The sequence below is a fragment of the Leiobunum rupestre genome, chromosome 2 (assembly GCF_980474605.1).
Source record: "Leiobunum rupestre chromosome 2, qqLeiRupe1.1.hap1, whole genome shotgun sequence".
Lineage (NCBI taxonomy): Eukaryota > Metazoa > Arthropoda > Arachnida > Opiliones > Sclerosomatidae > Leiobunum > Leiobunum rupestre.
Window position 1 is genome coordinate 72,017,683 of NC_143385.1, and position 26,011 is coordinate 72,043,693.

General features: G+C 36.7%; 1 protein-coding gene across 9 annotated transcripts in view; it reads left to right on the forward strand.

The window, feature by feature from the left end:
• Nucleotides 1-19,319, forward strand: part of sd (TEA domain transcription factor 1 homolog scalloped) — a 77,933-nt gene extending 58,614 nt beyond the window's left edge. For 2 of the 9 annotated variants that reach the window (XM_090166311.1, XM_090166312.1), the window contains exons 3-12: nt 10,047-10,174; nt 10,623-10,670; nt 10,992-11,147; nt 13,114-13,154; nt 13,522-13,759; nt 14,186-14,248; nt 15,984-16,091; nt 16,158-16,298; nt 17,180-17,332; nt 18,857-19,319. In XM_090166311.1, coding sequence (XP_090022437.1) covers nt 10,047-10,174; nt 10,623-10,670; nt 10,992-11,147; nt 13,114-13,154; nt 13,522-13,759; nt 14,186-14,248; nt 15,984-16,091; nt 16,158-16,298; nt 17,180-17,332; nt 18,857-18,970 — 1,190 coding nt within the window. In that variant the 3' untranslated portion in view covers nt 18,971-19,319. Of the gene's footprint in view, nt 1-10,046; nt 10,175-10,622; nt 10,671-10,991; nt 11,148-13,113; nt 13,155-13,521; nt 13,760-14,185; nt 14,249-15,983; nt 16,092-16,157; nt 16,299-17,179; nt 17,333-18,611; nt 18,786-18,856 lie in introns of all 9 variants that reach the window. The other 7 variants (XR_016478572.1, XM_090166313.1, XM_090166314.1 and 4 more) reach the window with 7 other exon arrangements.
• The last annotated feature ends 6,692 nt before the right edge of the window (nt 19,320-26,011 follow it).

Here is a 26,011-nt window from a genome sequence, read left to right on the forward strand (position 1 = left end):
TAAATATACACCTAATAATTTCAAGCAATCCGCAATAGCACCTTAGTTAATTAAATTTTGTAATTTTGAATAATTTAAATAACTTTCAAACACCGTCGCGTAGTTACATATTTAAAAATTAAACGAACTTGATTTGAAACTCATAAGAACCGTATTTATATTTACATTAACAGAAATATATCCTTATAATAGGCCTATTTCTTAACACCCTGGCCAACTACAGCCTTCAGGGATTTCTAGACTTTTAATATTATTTTTTTTTGTTGGTTTCGCACGCAAGAGCAGTAGAGAAGTTGGTACCTCAGCCTTTCAACGTTTTGTTGTAGCTATAAGTTCTATTTGAAGCGCGGAGGCTAGTCATTTTGGCCTTAAGCCTACCATTCCCCCCCCCCCTCCCGGCATCGTACGTTGGAAAGTCTATTGCGGGAGCCGCCACTAGCGCCCCCTGCACGTCGGGCCTGGAAATTAATTAAACGAATATTTGAGCGACATTCCTGAAATTCTCTAGACGCTTCGTACTGGCAAAACTCGCCGTCGGCCAATGGGAAACGCTCTTCCGTCTGCGCATGCGCGGAACAAAATCGTAATTTCGCATTCCTGGAATAGTTTCGAGGGGGTCGACATTATCGAAGAGTGCGCTACGTCATCAAACATCTACCCCCTCCCCTTCCCCCTCTCGCGCGCGCTCTCCCCCCTCCAACAACCCCATTTTATCCCCCCTCCCTAGTTTCAGCTCTGTAAGGAATAACTCAAAGCGTCAAAGCTTTAGCTTTTATTTTTGGACGCTAGAGGGCCATCTTGAACCGTACAGGGGACGCGGGGGGGGGCTTCAAAATTCGGTTGTCGTAACGTTAGCTGTTTTATTTTTCGCGTAACTTCAGCGCGTCCCCCCCCCCCCTGTATCTCTACTAGCTCGGTGAAGTTCCGCAAAATGATTATAGAGGGCGCCGTGAACGTAGGATTTTTATTCGCCGCTTTTCTCCACTCCTCCCCGCCTATCTTTTTCTGCCTTTGATATGAAACGTTGTTTGGTACGCTATATAACCCCAAGATTTCAAAAGAACGATATTAACCGATATATTTTCGATATAAGATATGTTTTTTTTTAATTAAATTGCACCAAAGCTTCGGCTAGGTCAGAACTTTTTATTGTTTTTAATGAGCTACGAGTGTTTTATGTACAGTATGTTAGAATTTGGCAGTAAAATCAGGGCCCCCGAGGTCCTATAAGGCTATAATTACTATAACATCCTATATTTTCAAAAATGTCCTATAACATCCTCTATTTTCAAAAATGTCCTTTAACATCCTCTATTTTCAAAAATGTCCTTTAACATCCTCTATTTTCAAAAATGTCCTTTAACATCCTCTATTTTCCAAAATGTCCTATAACATCCTCTATTTTCAAAAATGTCCTATAACATCCTCTATTTTCCAAAATGTCCTTTAACATCCTCTATTTTCAAAAATGTCCTTTAACATCCTCTATTTTCCAAAATGTCCTATAACATCCTCTATTTTCAAAAATGTCCTTTAACATCCTCTATTTTCAAAAATGTCCTTTAACATCCTCTATTTTCAAAAATGTCCTTTAACATCCTCTATTTTCAAAAATGTCCTTTAACATCCTCTATTTTCAAAAATGTCCTTTAACATCCTCTATTTTCAAAAATGTCCTTTAACATCCTCTATTTTCAAAAATGTCCTTTAACATCCTCTATTTTCAAAAATGTCCTTTAACATCCTCTATTTTCAAAAATGTCCTTTAACATCCTCTATTTTCCAAAATGTCCTTTAACATCCTCTATTTTCCAAAATGTCCTTTAACATCCTCTATTTTAAAAAATGTCCTTTAACATCCTCTATTTTCCAAAATGTCCTTTAACATCCTCTATTTTCCAAAATGTCCTTTAACATCCTCTATTTTCCAAAATGTCCTTTAACATCCTCTATTTTCCAAAATGTCCTTTAACATCCTCTATTTTCCAAAATGTCCTATAACATCCTCTATTTTCCAAAATGTCCTACGAGTGTTTTATGTACAGTATGTTAGAATTTGGCAGTAAAATCAGGGCCCCCGAGGTCCTATAAGGCTATAATTACTATAACATCCTATATTTTCAAAAATGTCCTATAACATCCTCTATTTTCAAAAATGTCCTTTAACATCCTATATTTTCAAAAATGTCCTTTAACATCCTGTATTTTCCAAAATGTCCTATAACATCCTATATTTTCCGCAAAATTCCCAAAAAGTCCTATTCCAGGGTTGCCATGGTACCTGGAAAACCTGGAATAGTCAGGGAATTTGAATATGGGTATAAAAATCAGGAAGAAGTCAGGGAATTTTAAAATCTTTTCCTATACCAAGTCATTCTATTCTATACTTTTTTTGTTAACATGGTTAGCTACTAGTATATTTTTGTGATAAAATGTTTATATAGTTTCTATTTTTTTAAGTGAAAGTCAGTTTTATTTAACTAAATATAGATTTTGTATTTAAATGCATAAAGTTAGTAAATGAAATAGCATATATAGTCCTATAATTTTGAAAAAAATAGTCCTATCAAGTCCTATATTTTTAGAAATATAATCCTATTTTTCCTATAAAAAATGTAAGATTTGAATTTGGGCCCTGCATTAAACTCAGAATCTGTTGTAGTGGGTTTTGTTGCAATTTCAGGGTTGCCACAATACCTGGAAAAGTCAGGGAATTTGAATAAGGGTTTAAAAATCAGAAAAGTCGTCATATTATTTTAAAAATTAGTGTAATAATCAGGGAAATGTCCAGTAATTTTAAAAATTAAGTCTAACAAGTCGGTCAAGCCCGTAATATTACCTCTCCTCGGAGGATATATCCAGGTGTCGTCACACACCACTATAACTGTATTTATTAACTATTATGCTTACGATGAGTGTCTTATTTGCAGTTTAGCTAAGAAGTTATAGTTGGTTCTGTGGTAGAGCGCTCAACTGCCTGACTAAACGGCCCGGGTTCAAAACCTGGGTGGCACATTTGTTTTTAATCAATAGAGAAATCGCTAAATTAGAATTTCTTCGATGCAATAATTTAAATCTTACACGGAATCTTGTTCTATATCAATTAAACCAAAATTTCGTACTCTATTAAATACGCTTCCGATAAAGCTGAAGGTCTAATTTTCGATGAAGCGTAATGAGTGTCGGTGGTTCTGCGGTAGAACGTCCGCCTGTCAAACAGGCGGTCTCGGGTACAAATCCCGCCCGATGCGATCGCAAATTGATACTAAAACGAATACCGTGAACAATTGGTCGAAACCCTGCCATTGGACGTTGAGAGGTTGCCATAACACTCAGCACTCGGTCCGTACCAAAAGTCAATAATAAGGAGTTGGAAAAACACACCCATGACAACCGGCGCGACGGTAGGCGTTAACGAAAAAAAAAACAACCAAACTCAACGCAATCACAATTTTATCCGTTAACGCTTACCGTCACACGGTGGTTTTGCCAACCTTTAAACTAATAAAACGGTTACTCGACTGCGTACGCAGTGAGCCAAGAAACAGTGTACGCAGTGATTACCCTTTGCCCCGAAAATGCGAACGCGTTCGCAGGCCTGACAGACAGACCCACAGACAGACACGGTGGTTGTATAACCCCTCCTAGGGTACAAAGTCCCCTCGGAGAGGTAAAAATCAGGGAAATGTCAGGGAATTTAATTGGTGTTGCAAATAGGAAACCATTAGAGAAATACGAAATTGTGGCACAAAATAAGTTAGGGAAAATCTCCAGATATGGTCAAGGAAAACCTGGAAAAGGCAGGAAATTAAAATGTGAAAAATCTGTGGCAACCATGTTTTGGTTTCGCGCCAAAACATGGCCTTGATTACTCAACACATTGTAATGATAAAATGTTTTTAAGAAACCTTTCTATAGAAAGAAATAACGATAACTCATTTACTGCAATACAGATCATTTACTGCAATACAGATCATTTACTGCAATACAGATCATTTACTGCAATACAGATCATTTACTGCAATACAGATCATTTACTGCAATACAGATCATTTACTGCAATACAGATCATTTACTGCAATACAGATCACAAATCGTGAAATTTTGTCTTAAAATCGTCAGGAAATTTTAATTCGAAAAAACTGTAACCCCTTAAAATGATCAAGTTTTATGTAGAATAAATTATTTGCTAATATCATTAAGTAAATAATAATAATAATTAGAGGTGGGCGAAACAGGTAAATTAACTGCCAAAGACCATAAAAATTGCGGTTAACTGTTTATTTATAGATCTTATCCACGGATAGAAAGGGTTGTGCATAAAAAAAGATAATTCTTATCCAAACGCCGACCTCTAATAATAATTATAATAATAATCAGCTAAGCTAATACCCAAGGCACCACCTTAGGCCTAAGTCATCGAGCGACTTTTAAAGCCAATATTTCAGGTGGCCGGGTTACAACGCGTAGGAGGGTGGTGGCAAGCCCTTCATGCCACGCGAGCCAACAGCTCCCTACACTAGCTATTACCTTTAACCTTAACAAGTTTAAATTGAAAGGGTTTAAAAATTATATATATTTCCATTAGCTCAAATATTGTCATAAACGTTATATAAACTAATTATATTTTTATATTCTTAGTCTAAATATGAATAACACGATGCCAACAAACCTTTAAAGATAAATAACTACTGAATAATGAATAAATTAGAAAATAGATATATATTTTTTGTTCCGGCAATGAATAATTGATGAATGACCCCTGACTGTTACGTTGGCAGCGCCGCGGGTGACAAATTTTATCTCCACCTTCGTACGGTATTAAGCTACAAGCCACCCCGAGCCCACATTCTATAAAAATTCAAAAGAGCCTGTAGCTTACGTTTTGTACGTAAAGGTTGATAGTCTGCTCTCAACGGTTACGCAGCTGGCTTCGACCATGCGGAGATGAAATATGTACGCTTTGCCTTCCCCCTATCGGAGATGGCTCGCGCTATTCGTACGTTTTCCGCCCCATAGGGTTTGGGGGGGGGGCATTTATACGTATAAAAGGCACTATGGCGGGAGTTTTCATTCCTCTTTTGAATGAGTAGGCGCCGTATGAAAGAAATTGGGTTTTTTTTCTATTTAGTTGTCATGGAAACGCACGTGGGTTTCGGGCGCGCGCCCTCGCGACCGTTTCAAGAAGGTGCTTCGGATGTTTCAATTGGCTTGTGGCGCCATCTACGGCGATTTTGGATTTTTATTTTGGAAAGCGTGTAAAATTGCCGATATTTAAAGCAATTGTCGGCTCTATCATTGCCACCTGTATTATGGTAAGGCCCTTGTTATTAGAGATGGCCATGAATCCTAGGAATATGGAAACTCGGTTTACTTGAATCCTCCTAGATGAATCTAGCAGATTCTTCGAAAAAATTACTTTACCGGAGAGCGTGGTGCCATCTATTAGTTTGCAAGTGCTCTTCCGACTCTATAATGCGGTTTTTCCTCGAGTTCTTCGGTTTCCTCTTTCCATAAAAACTTGTAGAGGTTAACGGTAATAGTTGTGTAGGGAGCTGTTCTACTGTTGGCTCGCGTGGCTTGCAGGGCTTGCCACCACCCTCCTACGCATTGTAACCCGGCCACCTGTTTAAGCCATTAAAAGTCGCTAAATGACTTGGGCCTAAGGTGGTGCCTTGGTGATTAGCCTAGCTGATTATTAATAGCGAAACAATAACGTCGTCAGAGAACCTTTGCAGATAATTATAATTAGACAATTTATACTCTACTTAGTGGACTTCAACCTATATTATATATCCCATATAAAATATATTGTTGAAAATTATTATAATTTAGGTTATTGACAAATTTACAAACGAACCAATCAACGCGAGGGGTACTTTTATGTCCCGCCTTTTGATAGCGACATCTGTTGAGAAAAGAGCTACTTCCCGTCATCAATAAATATTTTTGGCGCTTTTGTGACGTTAATCACATTTTTCTTACCATTCTGCCCCTTTGACTTATTTTGCATTCAGAACCATCTATATTTTGACCATCCAAAACCTTTTCTCTTAAATTAACAATATTTCTGCCCATTCTAAATCTTTTCTTTGCGTACCTTTTTTTACGTTCTTTAAACAGGGTTCGTACACGACCTGTAAAACCAGGAAAAGTTGGGGAATTTGAAAATGTTTCCAAATGGTCAGGGAAAAGTCAGGGAATTTGAAAATGATTCCAAATGGTCAGGGAATTTAATTTTTGAAATTTTGTACGAACCCAATTAAATTGTTATTTTACGTTATTCATAAATTACCTAAATTTCTGCCCAACCGAAACTTTTTCCCTACATTTATTTTTAGACCATTCTGAATCCTTTATTTGCGTTAGTTTTTGAAATATCCGCAGTTGTAAAGAGTGTTTGATAATATGGGATCGACCAGAAGTCATTTCTCGAAGCCATTGTGAGAGCGACAAGTTAATGTTACGCTTCAGTGATTTCCGTGTGTCAAAATACTCAAATGAGAAAAATAGACAGGATTTTGATTAATATCCACAGGCACTGTTATTTGCGTGTGACATTCGTAAAAAGTTTTGGACTTTTTTGTGTCTTGATAATAATATATAGGCTCATAATATTATTATTCTTTCTTTGATTCGATCTTAAGACGTTGGTATAATGTCAGAAAGGGTTGTTCTTCTGTTTAATGGAAATGGCAAAGGAAAATAAACTCGCTTTTTTAAATATAAGAAATCTTTATTTTCCTCTGATCTTCAAAAGAATATAAATTTTAATATCGTTTTATTAGAACGAAATTAAATATTAAATTTGCGATATTTCTCGTCTGGTATTAAATTAATGAAGTGAAATTCAATACGTTCATATATTAAAGTAAATAAAGTTTTTTTAATTTTTAGCCTGCGCGTAGGTTTGAATTTTCACTTCGTTTTCTAGATGAACTATTAGAGATTAAATTATTATGCTTAAAATTAATTTTTCCCAATTGAAGAATTGAGTAATTTGGAATTAATTTTTGCCTATTGAGGAATTGAGTATTTTGGAATTAATTTTCGCCAATTGAAGAATTGAGAAATTTGGAATTAATTTTCGCCTATTGAAGAATTGAGTAATTTGGAATTAATTTTCGCCAATTGAAGAATTGAGTAATTTGGAATTTATTTTCGCCTATTGAAGAATTGAGTAATTTGGAATTTATTTTCGCCTATTGAAGAATTGAGTAATTTGGAATTTATTTTCGCCAATTGAAGAATTGAGTAATTTGGAATTAATTTTCGCCAATTGAAGAATTAAGTAATTTGGAATTAATTTTTCACAATTGAAGAATTGAGTAATTTTTAATTAATTTTTCGCCAAATGAAGAATTGATTAATTTTGAAATCATTTTCGCCAATTGAAGAATTGATTAATTTGGAATTAATTTTCGCCAATTGAAGAATTGAGTAATTTGGAATTAATTTTCGCCAAATGAAGAATTGAGTAATTTGGAATTAATTTTCGCCAAATGAAGAATTGAGTAATTTGGAATTAATTTTCGCCAAATGAAGAATTGAGTAATTTGGAATTAATTTTCGCCAAATGAAGAATTGATTAATTTGGAATTAATTTTCGCCAATTGAAGAATTGAGTAATTTGGAATTAATTTTCGCCAAATGAAGAATTGAGTAATTTGGAATTAATTTTCGCCAAATGAAGAATTGAGTAATTTGGAATTAATTTTCGCCAAATGAAGAATTGATTAATTTTGAAATCATTTTCGCCAATTGAAGAATTGATTAATTTTGAAATCATTTTCGTCAATTGAAGAATTGATTAATTTGGAATTAATTTTCGCCAAATGAAGAATTGATTAATGTTGAAATCATTTTCGCCAATTGAAGAATTGATTAATTTTGAAATCATTTTCGTCAATTGAAGAATTGATTAATTTTGAAATCATTTTCGTCAATTGAAGAATTGAGTAATTTGGAATTAATTTTCGCCAAATGAAGAATTGATTAATTTTGAAATCATTTTCGCCAATTGAAGAATTGATTAATTTGGAATTAATTTTCGCCAATTGAAGAATTGAGTAATTTGGAATTAATTTTCGTCAATTGAAGAATTGATTAATTTTGAAATCATTTTCGTCAATTGAAGAATTGATTAATTTTGAAATCATTTTCGTCAATTGAAGAATTCGGTTAAAAACGCGAGTTTTAAGTATACGACGAATGTTTTATAATAGTAATTAATAAATAATTTTAACTAATTATTAATTATTTTACAGTAATTCCATTTAATTCAATGGTTTTTACTTCCTGCAAATCAACATCTTTTTAATGACGTTTAATGAATTTGCAGTTTATTTGGTTCAAAATATATGAATTGTAAGTGTGTAACGAATGGCAGTCCTTTAATGATTGAACCATCTTAGTCAAATAGGCATCACTACATTCTCGGGAAGGTGTATACATTTTATTATCACAGCTCTGAGTAATTCTTAGGAAAAGCCCCTAGTAAGAAAGTGGTTTCGTGAATCATCATATTCTCAGGCCTTTATCGCGTTAACCAAATTCCAAGAACATGAGTAATTTTTTTCTTTTGTAAATAGGGAACATTTTTATTTTATTTGATATCCGCACTGAAATCGGGGACACGAATTTTTGTTTTGGTTGTAATAACTTTCGTTATCTCGACACTTGGCTGGGAATTAGATTGGTTATCCTACCGTATTTCTTGTTTAAGATTATTTAAGAACACTTTCCAAATACCGTGGTTATTATTACTCGCGATGTAAATTAGATCATGTTGCTGTATCAAATTTCCCCCAGGAGTTTAAAATTATAGGGTTTTCTCTTTAAGTACAGATTTTTAATTCTACAGGTTTCTTATAAGTTAATTCGACTTGTATTGTGAGTTGTCATATTGACATGTATTATTTCCACTTGTGATATTGTTTGAGGTACAATTATTTCCACTTGTGATATTATTTGAGGTACAATTATTGCCACTTGTGATATTGTTCGAGGTATAATTATTGCCACTTGTGATATTGTTCGAGGTATAATTTATTGCCACTTGTGATATTGTTTGAGGTACGATTATTGCCACTTGTGATATTGTTTGAGGTATAATTATGGCCGCTTGTGATATTGTTTGAAGTATAATTATGGCCGCTTGTGATATTGTTTGAGGTATAATTATGGCCGCTTGTGATATTGTTTGAGGTATAATTATGGCCGCTTGTGATATTGTTTGAGGTATAATTATTGCCGCTTGTGATATTGTTTGAGGTATAATTATTTGCGCTTGTGATATTGTTTGAGGTATAATTATTGCCGCTTGTGGTATTGTTTGAGGTATAATTATTGCCGCTTGTGATATTGTTTGAGGTATAATTATTGCCGCTTGTGATATTGTTTGAGGTATAATTATTGCCACTTGTGATATTGTTTGAGGTATAATTATTGCCACTTATGCTATTGTTTGAGGTATGAATATTGCCACTTGTGATATTGTTTGAGGTACGATTATTGCCACTTGTGATATGTTTTAGCTAAAATGTTTGTGAGCTGTGATATCGTTGAGATCAATTGTTTGTAACGATTACTTAAACATTTTCCTGAATTTCTTTATTTGAGTTTGATGGTTTAGTTTAAAGTTTGACTTTTAAAGGTATTATATTACAAATTGAAAAATAGTCTGCTAACCAGTGACAAACCTCTCTAAACCCTAGCGGCAGAAATGTGAAATTAGATAGTCTACCATAGATATGGAACTTTTAATTTATTGCCTTAATAATTTTCTCATATTTTAATATAATACGAACATTTTATCCATTTTAAATATTTCAAAATCAAGTTTTCTGGTTTAGCATAAAAATCCAACATAAATTTATACTAACTTTAATTAATTGTTTTTATAATTTCTTAGGCCTTTTTAAATATTTGAAATTCGTGAACTTTAGGTCCCTTATAAACTTTTTTGCTACGCCACGCTAAATAAAATCTGATCATAAGTGTATAGAATTTGAGTTTGTGAGTAAATGGTTCGTTTCTCTCAACAGGTCGCAATGAGCTGATCGCCAGGTACATCAAGCTGAGGACAGGCAAGACGAGGACAAGGAAACAAGTGTCTAGTCATATTCAAGTACTCGCCAGAAGGAAGGCACGTGAGATTCAAGCCAAACTGAAGGTAATTGAGAAGGGTGACGTCACCAACGACTCAGTTTTTACCGTTTTGGCGAACACGCGCGCGCGCGGACCCGCCAAAAGAAAACCATTTAAATTAATAAGACCTCTAACCGTAGAAAATAAATCTACATTCTAGAAATCAGCCACTTTTTTAATTTTTTCATTTTGTGATTTTTTTGGAAATACCAAAAGTAATAGCCGTGATCCTCGGTGGCTGGCTGGCTGATTGTAATCTATTTTATTTTTAAACATGAATCCAAATTTTAATATATATTTTGAATATGATTTTTTTGAATATGATTGAAACGCTGCAACGTAAATACGATATATCGGGACAATATTTGTCGTTTGAATTATGTTGTTGCCACTGCGATTGGTGTGTCACCCTACTCTTCCGAATGTTGCATGACATTTGAAAAGTGAAAGAGCTTGTGTCTATTTTATGCTAGGGTTGCCACTCGAGGTCCACACTCGACCGCTTGGGGGTGCTGAAGATGGTAAGGAATTTGTTGTGCCAAACAATATTTTTTTGTTCACTTTCATTTATTTCTTTTAATTTAAGTTCGGCATTGGTTTCGTTAATAGTACCTATTGCTACATTGCATTAAATATGTAGAAAATATATTTTATTTTAACGCAAACGTGTTTTTATTTTTATTGTGATTAAAAATTAATACATTAGGTTCAGTATTAGCAGGCGAGCGTTTATTGCATGTTAACGGTGGCAACCCTGGCCAATGCGCCGTCTAAAGTTGCCACTTTACCACTTTATCCATACGATGTTTCGTTTCTTTTCCATTTCGTGGCGCCATCTGCAGGACCAAGCGGCGAAAGAGAAAGCCATCCAATCCTTGACCTCTCTATCTTCGGCGCAAATCGTCTCCGCCTCCGCTCTGCAGAATAAAGGGGCTTTAGCCGCGGCTGCAAGTTTAGCGTCTCTAGTGCCACCTGGTGTCGGATATCCCGGCTCAGCAGTAAGTTTCCTTTCGTCTTACTGAGCAACTCTTTACTTGCGTTTGAAGCAGAAACGCAATCATTCCGTTGAAGCAATATCCACTCCCATAGCCGGGAGTAGTGGCTCACTCCTGTAATCCCAGGCGTCCGGGAGGCAGAGTTTGTGGATGGCCGTGTGAGGACGACCACCAATCCCCCAACGGGTGGTCGGAATACTTCCGCCACGGGTGTCCCCACCCCTGTCCCCGCATATCCCCCCCGTTGGCGTGGCCGTTACACATATCTCGCCCTGATTAATCAGTTATTGTGTGCTGGTGTCTAAGGCCTTGGGTCGACACCGATGTGTGGATGTCAAAAAAAAAAAAAAAATATCCACTCCCATCCCATTTCCGTTAAAATATAGTTCTTCCAACCATTTCCATTACATTTGACAAATTTTATCATTCCTGTTCCTTCCCATTTAAAAAATATCTCTTTCTATCCCATTTCCTTTCAAATAGTGGTCTTCCAACCATTCCCATTCCATTCAACAAATTTTATCATTCCCATCCATTCCAATCCCCTTCCCTTTCCATTTAATAAATTTTATAATTCCCATCCCATCCCATTTCCTTTCAAATAATGGTCTTCCAACCATTCCATTTAATAATTTATCTAATTTGCATCCCGGGTCTTCCAACCATTCCCATTCCCTTTGACATACATTGTCCCATTTCCATTACCCATCCATCAGTGGCGTAGCTGATGGTTCGCAGGGCCCGTGGTGCGGGGGGGCGGGGCGCTAACCATAAAAAAAATTAAAAAGGGGGGCCTCATAGAGATTTTTGCGGGGGGGGGGGGGGGAAATGAATTAGAGGAAAAATTCATTCCCATCCATTCTCAAACTTAAAATTAACTTTTCCATGCATTCCCTAACCAAAAATAAGATATTAATGTGATCCCCACTTATTCTTGCGGTATTCCAAAGAGTACCATGGACGTAGTAAATGGTGAAGAAAGAACGTTTTAATTCAGCCGCCTACTGGCATTCTCCTTGCTATCAAGAAGATAATTTAAACCCCAGCCTGCGAAAGTTAGCCTGCTTTCGATTTTTCGCTATCACTAGCTGGATGCTTTTCACTTGTTCTAGAATTTAGGTGTGTAGTAATTGTAACCCTATGATGAAATTTTACTCAGATTCTGTGGTGGCGAACAGCTAGTCAGGGTAAAAACGTTGTCCCAAAATGGTTGACTGTGGTCATTTTATTAGGTAAATTCTGGATAAGCAGACTATTTTATCAGTTAACTCTCTTTACTCCTGCTTTTGAGGTGTAGAAAGTGTAGTCCCATTACTCTGACCTTAACGAATTGTTAACGGTTCAGAATAATTAGATCCTCCAGAACGAGTGACTAGTTTTATTTAGAGTGCCAGAACAAGCAAAAAGTATCCACCTTTTATTTATGTATTGTGATTAAAAAAAAAGCAGATTAACTTACGCCATGAAGTATACTAGAGTGGTACAAGAATCTTTTATATTCTTAGGTACCTCAATGCATTCTTGGTTCTAAATTACCGATTAGTGTCCCTTTTATTTCATGGGTTGTTGATATCGAAGGCTGCATGCAACCACTATTTGCGTTTTTTTTTTCAATCTTTCTTAATTTTATCGAAAGTAAATTATTATTATTATTCTTACGAGAGAAGTGTTCATATAAGCTATAATTAAACGCATACCTTCAATTTGATCATTTTTTTTGCCCAATTCTCTAAAGCATACTCTGTATTTGAAATGTAGAAATTAAATTGCGTAGGGCTATTTACATATAACACATTTTTGAAAAAGTAAGTAAAAACAATCGCCTATGAAAAATCAGAGGGAGCCCGCGAAGTGAATAACAGTAGTAGAGATGGATACATCTAACAACCTAGCTATATTCATGAATTATTTTCCGATATCAAGACTTGACTAAACCAAACTAACTTTGAACTATTTCATCTCCTTTCAGTTTTGGCAAACAGGGATTGGCCAACCTGGCACGTCCGATGAGTAAGTCATCGTCCTTATGAATATGTCCTACCAAGAAGACATTTATGTAATTTTAAGAAAGAACAATATCTACCTTGGGCTCTGTCGTTAAGATAGTGATAATGGCGCGATCAGTGAGATGGTTTATAAAAGAAATAGCACACTAAGAAAACCTTCTATTAATATAAAGGGTTCTCTAGGTGGAATATTTATTTAGACAAAAATGTGCCATTCTTGCCAGGACTCTAACCTACACCAGTAATTTTATAGCAGAGGTACGAATCAGCTTAGCTAGGAAATAGTCCTTCCTAAAAATAAATGGATGTCTTCTTGTTTGGGTTTTCCAAGTGTAGTTCGGGTACTTAATTGTCTTTTGCGCCCATTTCTGTTGGTTGCAATTTAGTGTGAAACCCTTCAGCAGTTCGCAGCCTTACGGCCTCCCTCCAACCAAATCTTCCATCTCATCTTCGGGAGGCGGCCTTGTCTCAGGTGCTGGTGGTGGCCCTGGAAGTTTGGACTTACTCGGAGGAGGAGGCTCGCCCTGGGAAGGACGTGCCATTGCTACGCACAAATTACGTCTTGTTGAATTTTCTGCCTTCATGGAGCAACAGAGAGAGCCCGATACTGTAAGCGTTCTTGACTGTGAAATTATTTTACCAAGAATATATTTAAAATAGTGAGAATGTACTCCTCCCTTAACTAGAAACCCACCATCTTTCTCAATTGTATAGTGACATCTGGTATTGGTTGCTAGAACCAAATACATAATTAGTTAAATATTGATTAGAGTTCCAATCTTGCTAGTTTCTCCTTCAAACAAGAATTTTTCTGTTGTATAGCACCATCTAGTATCAATTATAAAAACTTTTTCTTGGATTTTTTTATTTAATTCATTAATTACATAATAGTTGGTAGATTCTTAAAACGAGTCTCAAAATTTTAAGTCTAGTCTTGCTGATATACACAGTGGACTCGTACATTCTCAGTACACTAAATATGTTCTTAATTGTCCTCTGGAATGGCTACAATGATTTTTTTTGTTCCTTTTGCAGTACAATAAGCACCTATTTGTGCATATAGGTGGACCACCCAATTATTCCGATCCCTTACTAGAGGTACGTTACTTAAGTTGCTTCCAGGGACGGATCAATTAAATGGTTATTAGACAGCCTAAATGAATAAAAGATTTAATAGCGATTAACAATATCAAACACAGAATTTTAGAGATTCCAAGAGTAGACCTGTTTCACCCTTCTTTAATTTGTCAATACCATGACTTTCTCAGAAATAGCAATAACTTATTTGGTATTTCATCAAACATCAGATTTCAACGGGTGTCTGACTATTCGTAGCTTGCTCGTGTTCATTGTCATTGTAACGCCTATAGTGTTTTCGTCTGATACAATGTTGAAAACTTGTAACGTCACAGCTGTAGTGTTAATCAGCCTTGGAAATAGGGTTTTTTTTAAAACTGGTCCTTATGACCAGTGACCCCCTAGCATATGAATTATTAAACTGGTCCTTATGACCAGTGACCCCCTAGCTTATGAATTATTAAACTGGTCTTATATAAAATGTTCTAATGTCATTTATAGGCCTAAAAAAACATATACTACATGTTTAGAAGTTAGATTATGTTGGTAACATTAACTTTACAAGTATTCAAAATAGTTAACTTTATTTTACGTGTACCACCAGAATATTACAATATAGTACTATCTCAACTAAGACTACTACCAGAGCCTAGAAGACCCTCGTAATTTACCATATTACCTCTATTTCTCTAGGCCCCGTAACTCCAGAGTCCCCGGTCCGTTACAGCGTAGCCAGGTAGCCTTCCGTACTCGGGGGAAAGCGAGACTAGAGGATTTGAGGGTTTGAGGCCAGAGGGTTGTTAGACAGTTCGACTCGTTCAAGGGATGCGAGTGAACTTCAACGAAGGGACTCTACATAAAACCTCGACGTGCGGCCCCGGCGGTAGTAAGAGGGGTCGCTGTACATAGAAATCCAGTGAATAGGGAAATCCAAATTGATATAAACCTATTTGGAATTATTAAACTGGTCACCTTCTGTTTTTTTTGTTATTATTTCGAATTAATAAACTGGACACGGTGACCAGTGACCCCCCAAATTTTGAATAAATAAACTGGTCTGAACAATTAATTAACTGGTCTTTGACCACCTGACCACCGTTATTTCCAAGGCTGGTGTTAATAGTCTCCTCCATCAGTGCTCAAAATGGAATTATTCACAAACCAGAAAAACAGGAGCTGTGCAATAAAAAATAATCAATACGAGGAAAAACTTTTACGAAACAGAACAGCTTTCCAGTCCATTTTGAGCACTGGCTACCATTTTTTATCAATAGCCAAATTACATTGGTGACGTCGTGAGTTTCGAATTGAAAGCACTCTATAGGTTGGCCTTGACATTAAGACACCCATGATGATCACGTTATTATTTTGCAATATCATGTGGCCTTTTGCCTCGCAATCTGTGACGTTAAATTAATGTCATGGTAGAAGTTTAAAGGTGGGGGCTTAGATACGACGCTACGAGCAAGCACCCAATAAGTTTTATTTTCAAAACAAAATTCAGTAATTTATTTGTAATATGATTTAACTGAGAGAGCGAAGTAGGATTGAAAATAACTTTTACTGTTCACTAATGACGTTATTAAATAGTGTTGGTAGAAGTCTCTTAGTTAATGAGTTACTATTCCAAACATTGCTGTAGATATTAGCTGATTTTGTGATTTTCTGTATTGGTTGTTCGCACTTGGTAGATGAGATAATTCTGGTCTATGGTGTAAATTTTAATTGATTAATTAATGCAATTTAATACTTTCAGTCGGTCGACATAAGGCAAATCTATGACAAATTTCCCGAGAAAAAAGGTGGCCTGAAAGAACTTTACGATAAAGGTCCACAAAACTCATTCTTCCTTGTCAAATTCTGGGTAATTCTTTAAATTAATTGATATTTGAAATGCCAAATTAACCATAATTCCTCCTTGGTGTCATAGGCTGATCTCAACACGAATATTCAGGATGAAGCGGGTTCCTTTTACGGAGTCACAAGCCAGTACGAGAGTAACGAAAATATGACAATTACGTGTTCCACCAAGGTCTGTTCATTTGGAAAGCAAGTCGTCGAAAAAGTAGAGGTACAATATGCTACAATATTTTAAATTTAAAGTAAGTGTTGGCTGCACCAAGAAAAATTAAGAAACACTTCCTAAAGGTGCTTCTAGGTTGAACAGTGTTGGTTATTTTCGTCAAAGAGCACTCGCTAGCTCACGAATTTTTGAGCGGTAAAATAAGTGCTTTCTTTACGCTCTTTTTTTTCAGCGCTGAAATTGGCGCTCCTCTCATTTTCATTTCACGCTCTTTTAAAAAAACCTTTTGCCCCTTAATTTCGTTCATAATAACAAAGCGCCCACAATGTGAAGAGGGGCGCCCATCACTGAGGTTGAAGCACCTTCAAGAAACTCAAAATGGAAAAGCAGTTAGGATAACGTCGTAAAGCTGTTGGGTACCTAAATATTAATTACGCTTAATAGTGAAGGTACCAATTGTAGAGTATAATAATTAGGGCTGTGAAAATTTTGGGACTCCTCCAGATTCGAGCCTAGGCTTAGTGATTACTCAAGTCCATTTTTACCGTAACCTGGAACTGGAAATACATAGTGCACCCTACAGTGAGGGTTAGAATGTGTGCTGGTTTTGCGTTTCCCATGAAATTAATGTTTAGGCTTTGTTTCATTAAAAGTCTTAAAATTTTCTCAACTTAGACTCGATACCCTAAAATCTGGACACGCATACTCCTAATAATAATTACGAAAGCTGTACTATATTAAGCGAACTTTACACTGTATTGTTTCCCATTTAAAATATTAAAAAATTCCTGTAATGTATGTTAAAATGACATTGCTAAGAGCAAAATAGCAATTCGTTTTCTAAGCTATAAAAGTGCCTTCGATTGAGCCAACACTTTCTTTCAAATCCATAATAATGGTTGTAAAATTAATTTGATCCATTTGTACAGACTGAATATGCCAGGTTTGAGAACGGGCGTTTCGTTTTTCGTATTCATCGTTCACCCATGTGCGAGTACATGATCAACTTCATCCACAAGCTAAAACATCTTCCAGAGAAATACATGATGAATAGTGTGCTAGAAAATTTCACCATTTTACAGGTAAGAAAGTGCTTGTTTTAATTTTTTGATTTCTTATTCATGCTATGTTAGTTTGTATGAGAGCTTCGTATGCTTTTGCTTTTATATTTTGGTAATTTTTTTACGCATGTTTGTTGTATGTTGTTTTTGTCTTTGGTGTCCCCTGGGGCCCTGTAGCAAAAGTGTATAATAATGTTACATAAGTGTGACACTTCCTATTCTCCACATGCAAAATTTTACTGAGAGCTATTCACATGACAGACTGCATAACGGGCTTCGTCACCATTTTGAGTTCACTAGAACGCATCATCTGGTGATTTAACTGCCGCTTTTCTTCTTCACATTCTAACGCATCACACATAGCCTTTGACAGCGCCTCGCTAGGGTGAGATTTTCTTCTTGTGATGTCACTTCGTTACTAGCTCTTAGTAAAATATTCCCCAAAGTGACAAACTTATGAAACAATATTATAGACTTATGCCTGTAGTAATAGAGTTGCGATGCCGAATGCTAGGTGGTGGTTTTGAAGTAATAGTGAAAAGGTTATGGAAAAAGATTACTTTAATGGAAAGGTAATAGTGTAATAGGAAACGCTACTTTATAATGAAAACCAAATAGGAGACGTAACTTCATAATAGGAAGTGTTGGAAACTCTAGAGTTTTCTAATGTATAACAAAAAGCTTATGCATAATTTATAGAAATTGTTTATTCAGTGTTACCTTATAAAATAGCACTTTCTATCAGAAAGTGACAAACTCTTCTAATTAATTCTTTGAGTTCTAATTTTAAGATTGAATGCATTTAAAGCAACTGTCGGCTCTTATCATTGCCACCTGTATTATGATAAGGCCCTTGATATTAGAGATGGCAATGAATATAGCCGATTCTTCGAAAACGCGTCTTTAATGGAGACCGTGTTGCCATCTATTTATGGTGAAGGAAGTTAATATTCAAATTAGCAAAATAATAACATCGCCAAAGAACCATTTATAATTATTATAATTAGACAACTTGTACTCTACTTAGTGGACTTTCACCTGAATTATATATCCCATGTATAATAATATTGTTTTAAATTACTATAATTTAAATTATCGTAAAATTTACAAACGAGCCAAGCTACGCGAGGGGTACTTTTATGTCTTGTATGTTGGGTCAAAATGTAGCATAAGCATCTGGTTTGGATTTCTACGCTAGCGACATCTGTAGAAAAAGAGCTACTTCACGTCGAGCTGACAGTTGCTTTAATTGTATTACCACTTGGAATGTTTTTGTTTTGCACATTTTTTTTTCTTAAAGGTGTTCTCACTGTGTTGAACAAAAGGAAGCTGCTAACGCACAGGTTTTAAGGCTGCATTCTGTTACTTTTATCAAGCACTTTGCGTAATTCTTGGCTTTTTTTGGGCTGCACTCTCCGTTCTTTTTCAAACACCTTTCACAATCCTGGCTTGCATGAAAATGATACTCTATTTTGTAAACTTAAATATGTTAAATTAAACATGCTTTTATTATATTTTTCAATCACCCAACCTTGTTAACTTTAGGTTGTTACGAGTCGGGAGACACAAGAGACATTATTGTGCATCGCATACGTGTTCGAAGTGAGCACGAGTGAACACGGAGCGCAGCATCATATTTATAGATTGGTCAAGGATTGACCTTGGTCATGCGAGCGACGCGTTTTTAAGGAGAAATCGCGTCGTCTGTCTCGCGCTCTTGCCTTTTTTTCGAAGAAAGACACTTTTTGACTCCAAAAAAGGGTAGCGTTTAAAATAGAAAAAGATATACCAACAAAATAAATTTTTAATTTGCCAACGGCTCAAATGACGAGCTTAAATCCAATTTGAAGACAAGTAGCCGCGTATAAAACAACAAGAGAAAGGAGACATTAAATAAACAAGAAAAAAAACCAGTGCCTATTTCATTATCGCAGAAGATAAAAAAAAATCAACATTTTTTTAGAAATAATCATCAATTTTCGTGTTTCTTTTCGCAAAAAAAACAAACGTGTTTTTAGTTATGTACATATTTAATAAAAAAGGGATGACGTCTTTTGAATTCCTTTTTTTTAAACTCATCACGTTATTAAAGAACGTTTTATACAGCGATATTTTGTTAACGTGATACACCAGCCAGCCAGCCAACCAATGGGCATCGTACCATAACCTTTTGTCCAACTTCAAAGTTTGGCTTTAAAGAGTAAAAACATATTTCGCAAAAAGTGAATAAGTTTTAATTTAGTTTCGACAATTTAATTGTCAAAAAAAACTGTTCCGTTATCGCATGCTATTGTATTAATGAAAATATAATTTTATTATTTTGATGATGCCATTATCCTTTCCTTTTCATTTGAGATGGAATAATTTTTCACTTTTTTTGTTGCGAATGTTTTTAAATTAAACATTTTTTCCTAATCCAAGTGGTTCCGATATAACCTGATTTATTATAACCATATTTGTTTACTTATTACGTATGGGCCAAATACGTTAATGGTGATATAACATTGGTATTTGAATCGGTTAATTTTAACAATTTTTTTGGTTTCTCTATCCCTTTCAAACATCTTAGCTTATGGCATTTTGGATCTTGGTGATTTCAGTATGTAATCTAGGAGCAACAAACACAAGGAGAACGCAGCTAGCCTTTAAACACGCTAACGAAGGGTTGTGTACGAATTTCATCGGACGAGTGTCACGAGCCTTTACACTGAACGTTTTACGGGCGGTGGGGAAGACAATTTCCGAATTTTCCCCTTCCTACGGCAGCAGGCGCTAAAGCGTCTAGCCAATGAAATATGTACACAAGAAAATCCACGACTTTTGATGGGTTGCGTTCTCCTTGTGTGTGGTGTTGTGTTTGTTACTCCTAGATGTAACTAATTTTTAGATTTCAGAGGATGACTTTAGTTTTGATTTTTGGTTTTTTAGTCTGATTTTGAGATTTTGGAACTAATTTTTGCCAAGATTTCAAATTTTGAAGAGTTCTAAAATAATTTTTATGGTGTACAGGATTTATAGGAATGTCTGACCCCTCATAAACTCGTTATTGAAAGGAGTATATTTTTAATTGAAACATGTTCCAGGTGTTTTAAATGGAACTAGCACCAGTTAGCCTAAGTTTTTGTTAAACTTGGTGGTTGAAATGAGAAATTAGGTGTTCCACCAGAAATAGTTAACTTTATATTCCCTTTAATGTGCCTAAATTTTTTTAAATTATCTATTTCGTGGTTAGTTTAAAACATCTGATTTCAATATACAAGCATAAAAAATATTTAATAGAAATTGGTTAATTTCTACTACAATAGAATGACTATGATGGTACGATTTAGTGTTGCTCCTAATCTCCTTCATGCACTAACGTTAAATTCCTACCCATTAAATAAAATCAGCCCGGTATTTCTTTGGTTTACGAAATCTGAAGAGTTAAGACATGACTGAAGCACACTCTAATTATGTTTTTAATTCGACCATTATGCCGGCAGGTCGTCTCAACATTGGTATTTATTTAAACTTAATTTAATTTATGACGTTCTTGGTAGAACCTCAAGCAAATTTGTGGAAACTCATTTGTTTTACCAAATTTTCAAGAGATTCCACTTCTGACGTCATAGGAGGTATTTCATCTAGAAGTACTGAACTCTTGCAGTGTGCCAACCGTTGGCGCATGATTTTAATTGATTTAACATTTGTTATATTCTAAATCGATTTAGTAAAAAGCATCTTTGAAGGTAACATAACTGACTGTCGCTTTTGGTATTTTCAGTTGTCATATTGCAACGATATGCACTCCACAACGCCAAATTTTTTGTGACTCTTGACGAGGCCAACTCATACGTTAAAGTTTCTATACGGTCCATGGTTAACCCAAGGACTGTAAATTTTAGACGACGAGTAAAGCGTTGCCTTCCCCTGTAAAATTTTGGTTTCACCGAGCATCAATCACTTAGAACTAGAGAGAGAGAGTCCGTCAAGGTCATTTGTACCACGCATAGAGATAGACCCCCCGCATGTTATCTGGAAATCTGGCCGACCGAATGACACGCGCTTTAGTTTTTTTTTATGACCTTGAGCGACTCCCGTCAGCCTGATCGGTGAACGGGGCGTAAAATACCTCGGGAATACCGGTCCTCTAAAATTTACAGTCCGTGGTTAACCTACGAACAAATAGATCTCGGCGTTGAGCGCCCCTAGCGTAAAATTATGTTTAGAATAGTTTTGCATTGAAGCCAATATAAAAACGAACGTGGCGGGGAACGCCGATAATTTATAGCGGGAAAATCCTTGTTCATGAAATTTCGGCGATTGGGTTGGCCGCTATTGCGCGAGTGTCAAAGTTGGCCTAGCTCTTGATAACTGAAACGCTGTCGTGGCCTAGTCAACAGGGGTGGTGTGCATTGGGCCGATTGCTCAGTCTGTCAGATGAACGGCTCATTGGGCCGATTGCTCAGTCTGTCAGATGAACGGCTCATTGGGCCATTGCTCAGTTTGTCAGATGAACGGCTCATTGGGCCGATTGCTCAGTCTGTCAGATGAACGGCTCATTGGGCCGATTGCTCAGTCTGTCAGATGAATGGCTCATTGGGCCGATTGCTCAGTCTGTCAGATGAACGGCTCATTGGGCCGATTGCTCAGTCTGTCAGATGAACGGCTCATTGGGCCGATTGCTCAGTCTGTCAGATGAACGGCTCATTGGGCCGATTCCCCCCCCCCCCTGAATGCGCCAAGGGTCGGCCAAATGAGCAGTCCATTTGGTCGACTTCTCAGTCAGACAAATGTGCAGTCGGCCAAATGGACAGTCAGCGTAAATAGTATTTTGTGGTCGGCCAAACGGAACTCTCCCGTCAACCGGGTCTAGATACGAGAGAGCCTAGTGACCACAATTGTCGAACTGAAATTCCAAAAACGAACGTGGCGGGGAACGCCGATAATTTATAGCGGGAAAATCCTTGTTCATGAAATTTCGGCGATTGGGTTGGCCGCTATTGCGCGAGTGTCAAAGTTGGCCTAGCTCTTGATAACTGAAACGCTGTCGTGGCCTAGTCAACAGGGGTGGTGTGCATTGGGCCGACTGCTCATTGGGCCGATTGCTCAGTCTGTCAGATGAACGGCTCATTGGGCCGATTGCTCAGTCTGTCAGATGAACGGCTCATTGGGCCGATTGCTCAGTCTGTCAGATGAATGGCTCATTGGGCCGATTGCTCAGTCTGTCAGATGAACGGCTCATTGGGCCGATTGCTCAGTCTGTCAGATGAACGGCTCATTGGGCCGATTGCTCAGTCTGTCAGATGAACGGCTCATTGGGCCGATCCCCCCACCCCCCTGGATGCGCCAAGGGTCGGCCAAATGAGCAGTCCATTTGGTCGACTTCTCAGTCAGACAAATGTGCAGTCGGCCAAATGGACAGTCAGCGTAAATAGTATTTTGTGGTCGGCCAAACGGAACTCTCCCGTCAACCGGGTCTAGATACGAGAGAGCCTAGTGACCACAATTGTCGAACTGAAATTCCAAAAACTATTTTGGAAGAATGTTTTTGTGCTACCATATATTTGCAAGGGACATGTGCCGTTGCTATTTTAAAGAACTTTCCAGGGAGAGCTGTCGGGGATCTGAAGTCAATTTAAAATATTTTTGGAATTTAAATCCATTGGTGATTGGTTTTTACATAACAACACGAACCGAGGACCGACTTAAAAAATATCCATTATTAAAATTAAAAACTTTTCTTACTACCTATATCTTGAAAGACTTTTCCACACTGTATTAGTTTTTTAATAATTGGAAACTAGTATCACCTTCATCTTCCTAGATATCACCATGGACCAAGAATTTAAGGGGACTCACTTTTCCTGTAATTTTGACACTGTAGGCAAGGAGGATAGGAAGGGAGGCGAAGTAGGAGGGATGAACGCGCCAGCATCCTTGTAAGAAGTTTAGCGCGAACTCAGCGGAAAAATGGCGGCCACACGTAACGTAATGGCCGCAATTTTGCCGCCATTTTTCCGAAATTTTCCCGCCGAGCGCGCGCAAACCTTCTTACAAGGGTGCTGGCGCGTTCATCCTTCCTATCCTCCTTGTGGTAGGTGTGGCCTAAATCAGAAGGCTTACTGAGGTACATCCATTGAATTGGGAATAGTACCGCTAGAATGGTTTCGCTAAATAAGTTCTGAAATTTCAAGTCAGCGCATTCAGCCGTCAACTCTATCCATTATACGGGTAACGCCATCTATCGCTTTCAAAGTATACTAGTTCTATTTATTCAATTGTATGGGATATAGTTCCCGCCGCTAACAGCGGATGACGCTACCAACAAATGATAGAGTTCTCAATTTTGAAAAATTTGTTTCGCGGAAGGCAGATTGAAATTGTCATTCTAGCGGTACTATTCCCAATTCAATGAGTACATCAGCCGCTTTGAAGTGCTTCACGAATCACTGCGAGTTGGGACAGCCAACTTCGATCACGCGTACCGCGATTTAGCGGCACCATCAATCGCCTCGCATCTTATGTTAATTTGCGTGTATAAATAATCCCGATAGGGGCGCTACATACGACCAAAAACCTACAGTAACTATCGCCAAAGGCGGGGAATACAAGCGAAATCGCGGAAAAATCTTTTTTCTTCGGTTTTCCACTTTCCTTTTAGAAAAAACAAGGTATAGTAAGTTAAACTATCTTTTCGCAATATGTTTATGTATAATTCATAATTTAAAAAAAAATTACCTTATAAAAATTAAATGAAGAAAAAGAGACGCGTTTCTTACGTGAAGGTGCCATATCCACTGTAGCACATGAAGTCGTTTTAGGGTCGAAAAGTCGCTTTATAGTCGACGACCAAATGCCGACCTAAACACGTCCGAAAGTTTTTCGACACTAAAACCGTAAATCCTTTTTTGGGACTATTTATGGTCGGTATGCCGACCATTATCCGACTTAAAATAGACCTTACATTTAATTATTACCCCTGTGGCACAAAGGGTCGATTTAAGGTCGCGCTTTGCCAATTACTCGCTCAAAACTGTGAAACTTGGGCGATTTAATAAAACAAATTGAAATATTTTTAAAATAACTTCCTTTCTGTTTTATATTTTTTCGAAAAAGATTATATGTTCAATATGAGAATGTTTTCTCACTCTTCTCAAGATAACTCGTGAGAAGAGACTACGTCACCTCCTGTGAGAAGGACCGTCAAAATTTTGAGAAGTGAGAATTCTCACTATCAGGGGAAGAATTCTTAGAATTTTGACGTGCCCCAGGCTTAGTTCACTAAATTTTTTAAGTTTAGAAATTAAATGGAGTCCAATGAATTTGATTAAGAAAACTCAGTCATACGCGGCTTACTGGTTATTTTTACTTAACACAATGGTTAATTACCATTACTTAAACTTTTAAAGGCCCAATTTCAAAAATAAAAGCTCAAAAACTTACTAAGCCTAATCATTTAACTGAAAAAACGGCGCCATTTTCTCTTTGAAACTACGCCACATTGAAATAAAATTATCCGTGATTTTCCTATTTCCAGTATTAACGCATGATTTTTAAAGCCTAAAGTTAACAATGAGTCCCTTTAGATTCTTGGTCCATGATATCACCATAAGCCTATCATAAGGTCCCCATAAGCAAAGGTCTAGGTCAAATTTTTTACGATCACATACATAGACATAATAAATAGGATAGACCCCTGATTTTACTGGAGGCTCGCACGCTAGGCAGAACTAGCAGACGCGGAGGAAAGCGCCTGGAAAATACCACCTATCGGAAACCAGTAAAACTATAAAATGTCACGTGGTTTAACGAAGTTAACGATGGCGTGCCAGGCAAGGTCGAGAATCATATATTTTAATTTCAAGTCATGAATAAGTAGATTGATTTAATGAAAACTTATACGAAAGGTATGTAAATGTTTAATTATGTATATTAATATCTTTGGTTTAAAATAATTAATTTAAAATTGTTGGTTAATAATTTTAAGCCAAGGCTTAAGTCACATCTATTCTATGATATAATATAATAGGTTAATTAAAAATTAAATTAGGGTTAATTTTCATGTTTTCCGTGATCACTATTTCTTCAATAACTTTACAACCACAAATCCGATTTTAACAATGAAACCAGATTTGGTTTCCGAATATTATGACGCTCCGAACAAGCGTAGACACGAAAAAATTTGGAGGGGTTTGGCTATTTCTGGCTTTGATCGTGCCCTAATTGTGGTAGGGCATTAATTTTCAGTGCATAATATTTTCATGGGGGTATTCTTTCATAGAAGCCCTCATTCGGCTCTCTACCTAAAATAAAATGGCTGCCAAGAGAAAACGGCCAGAAGCCCTAGATCAGGACTGTACACTAGCTAAGAACGCTAGGCCTAATGTCGTCCGCTAATATTGGGCACGTGTTTAGTATTTGGATAGAAATCTTTCCAATACTTGACACTAGAGAGCTGCAACGAAGCGGAAATTATTCCGTTTCCGCGGACTCCGTTCCGTTCCGCGGCGCTGGAACGGAATCGGAGCTAATTTATAAGAAAGTAGCGGAACGGAATGGAATCGGAGCAAATTTCCGAAAATTTGTTGTAACCGAACGGGATCGGAGCAAATTTCCGAAAAAAATCTCTGTAACGGAACGGGATCGGAGTAAATTTCCGAAAAATCGTTGTAACGGAACGGAATCGGAGCAAATTTCTGAAAAATCGTTGTAACGGAA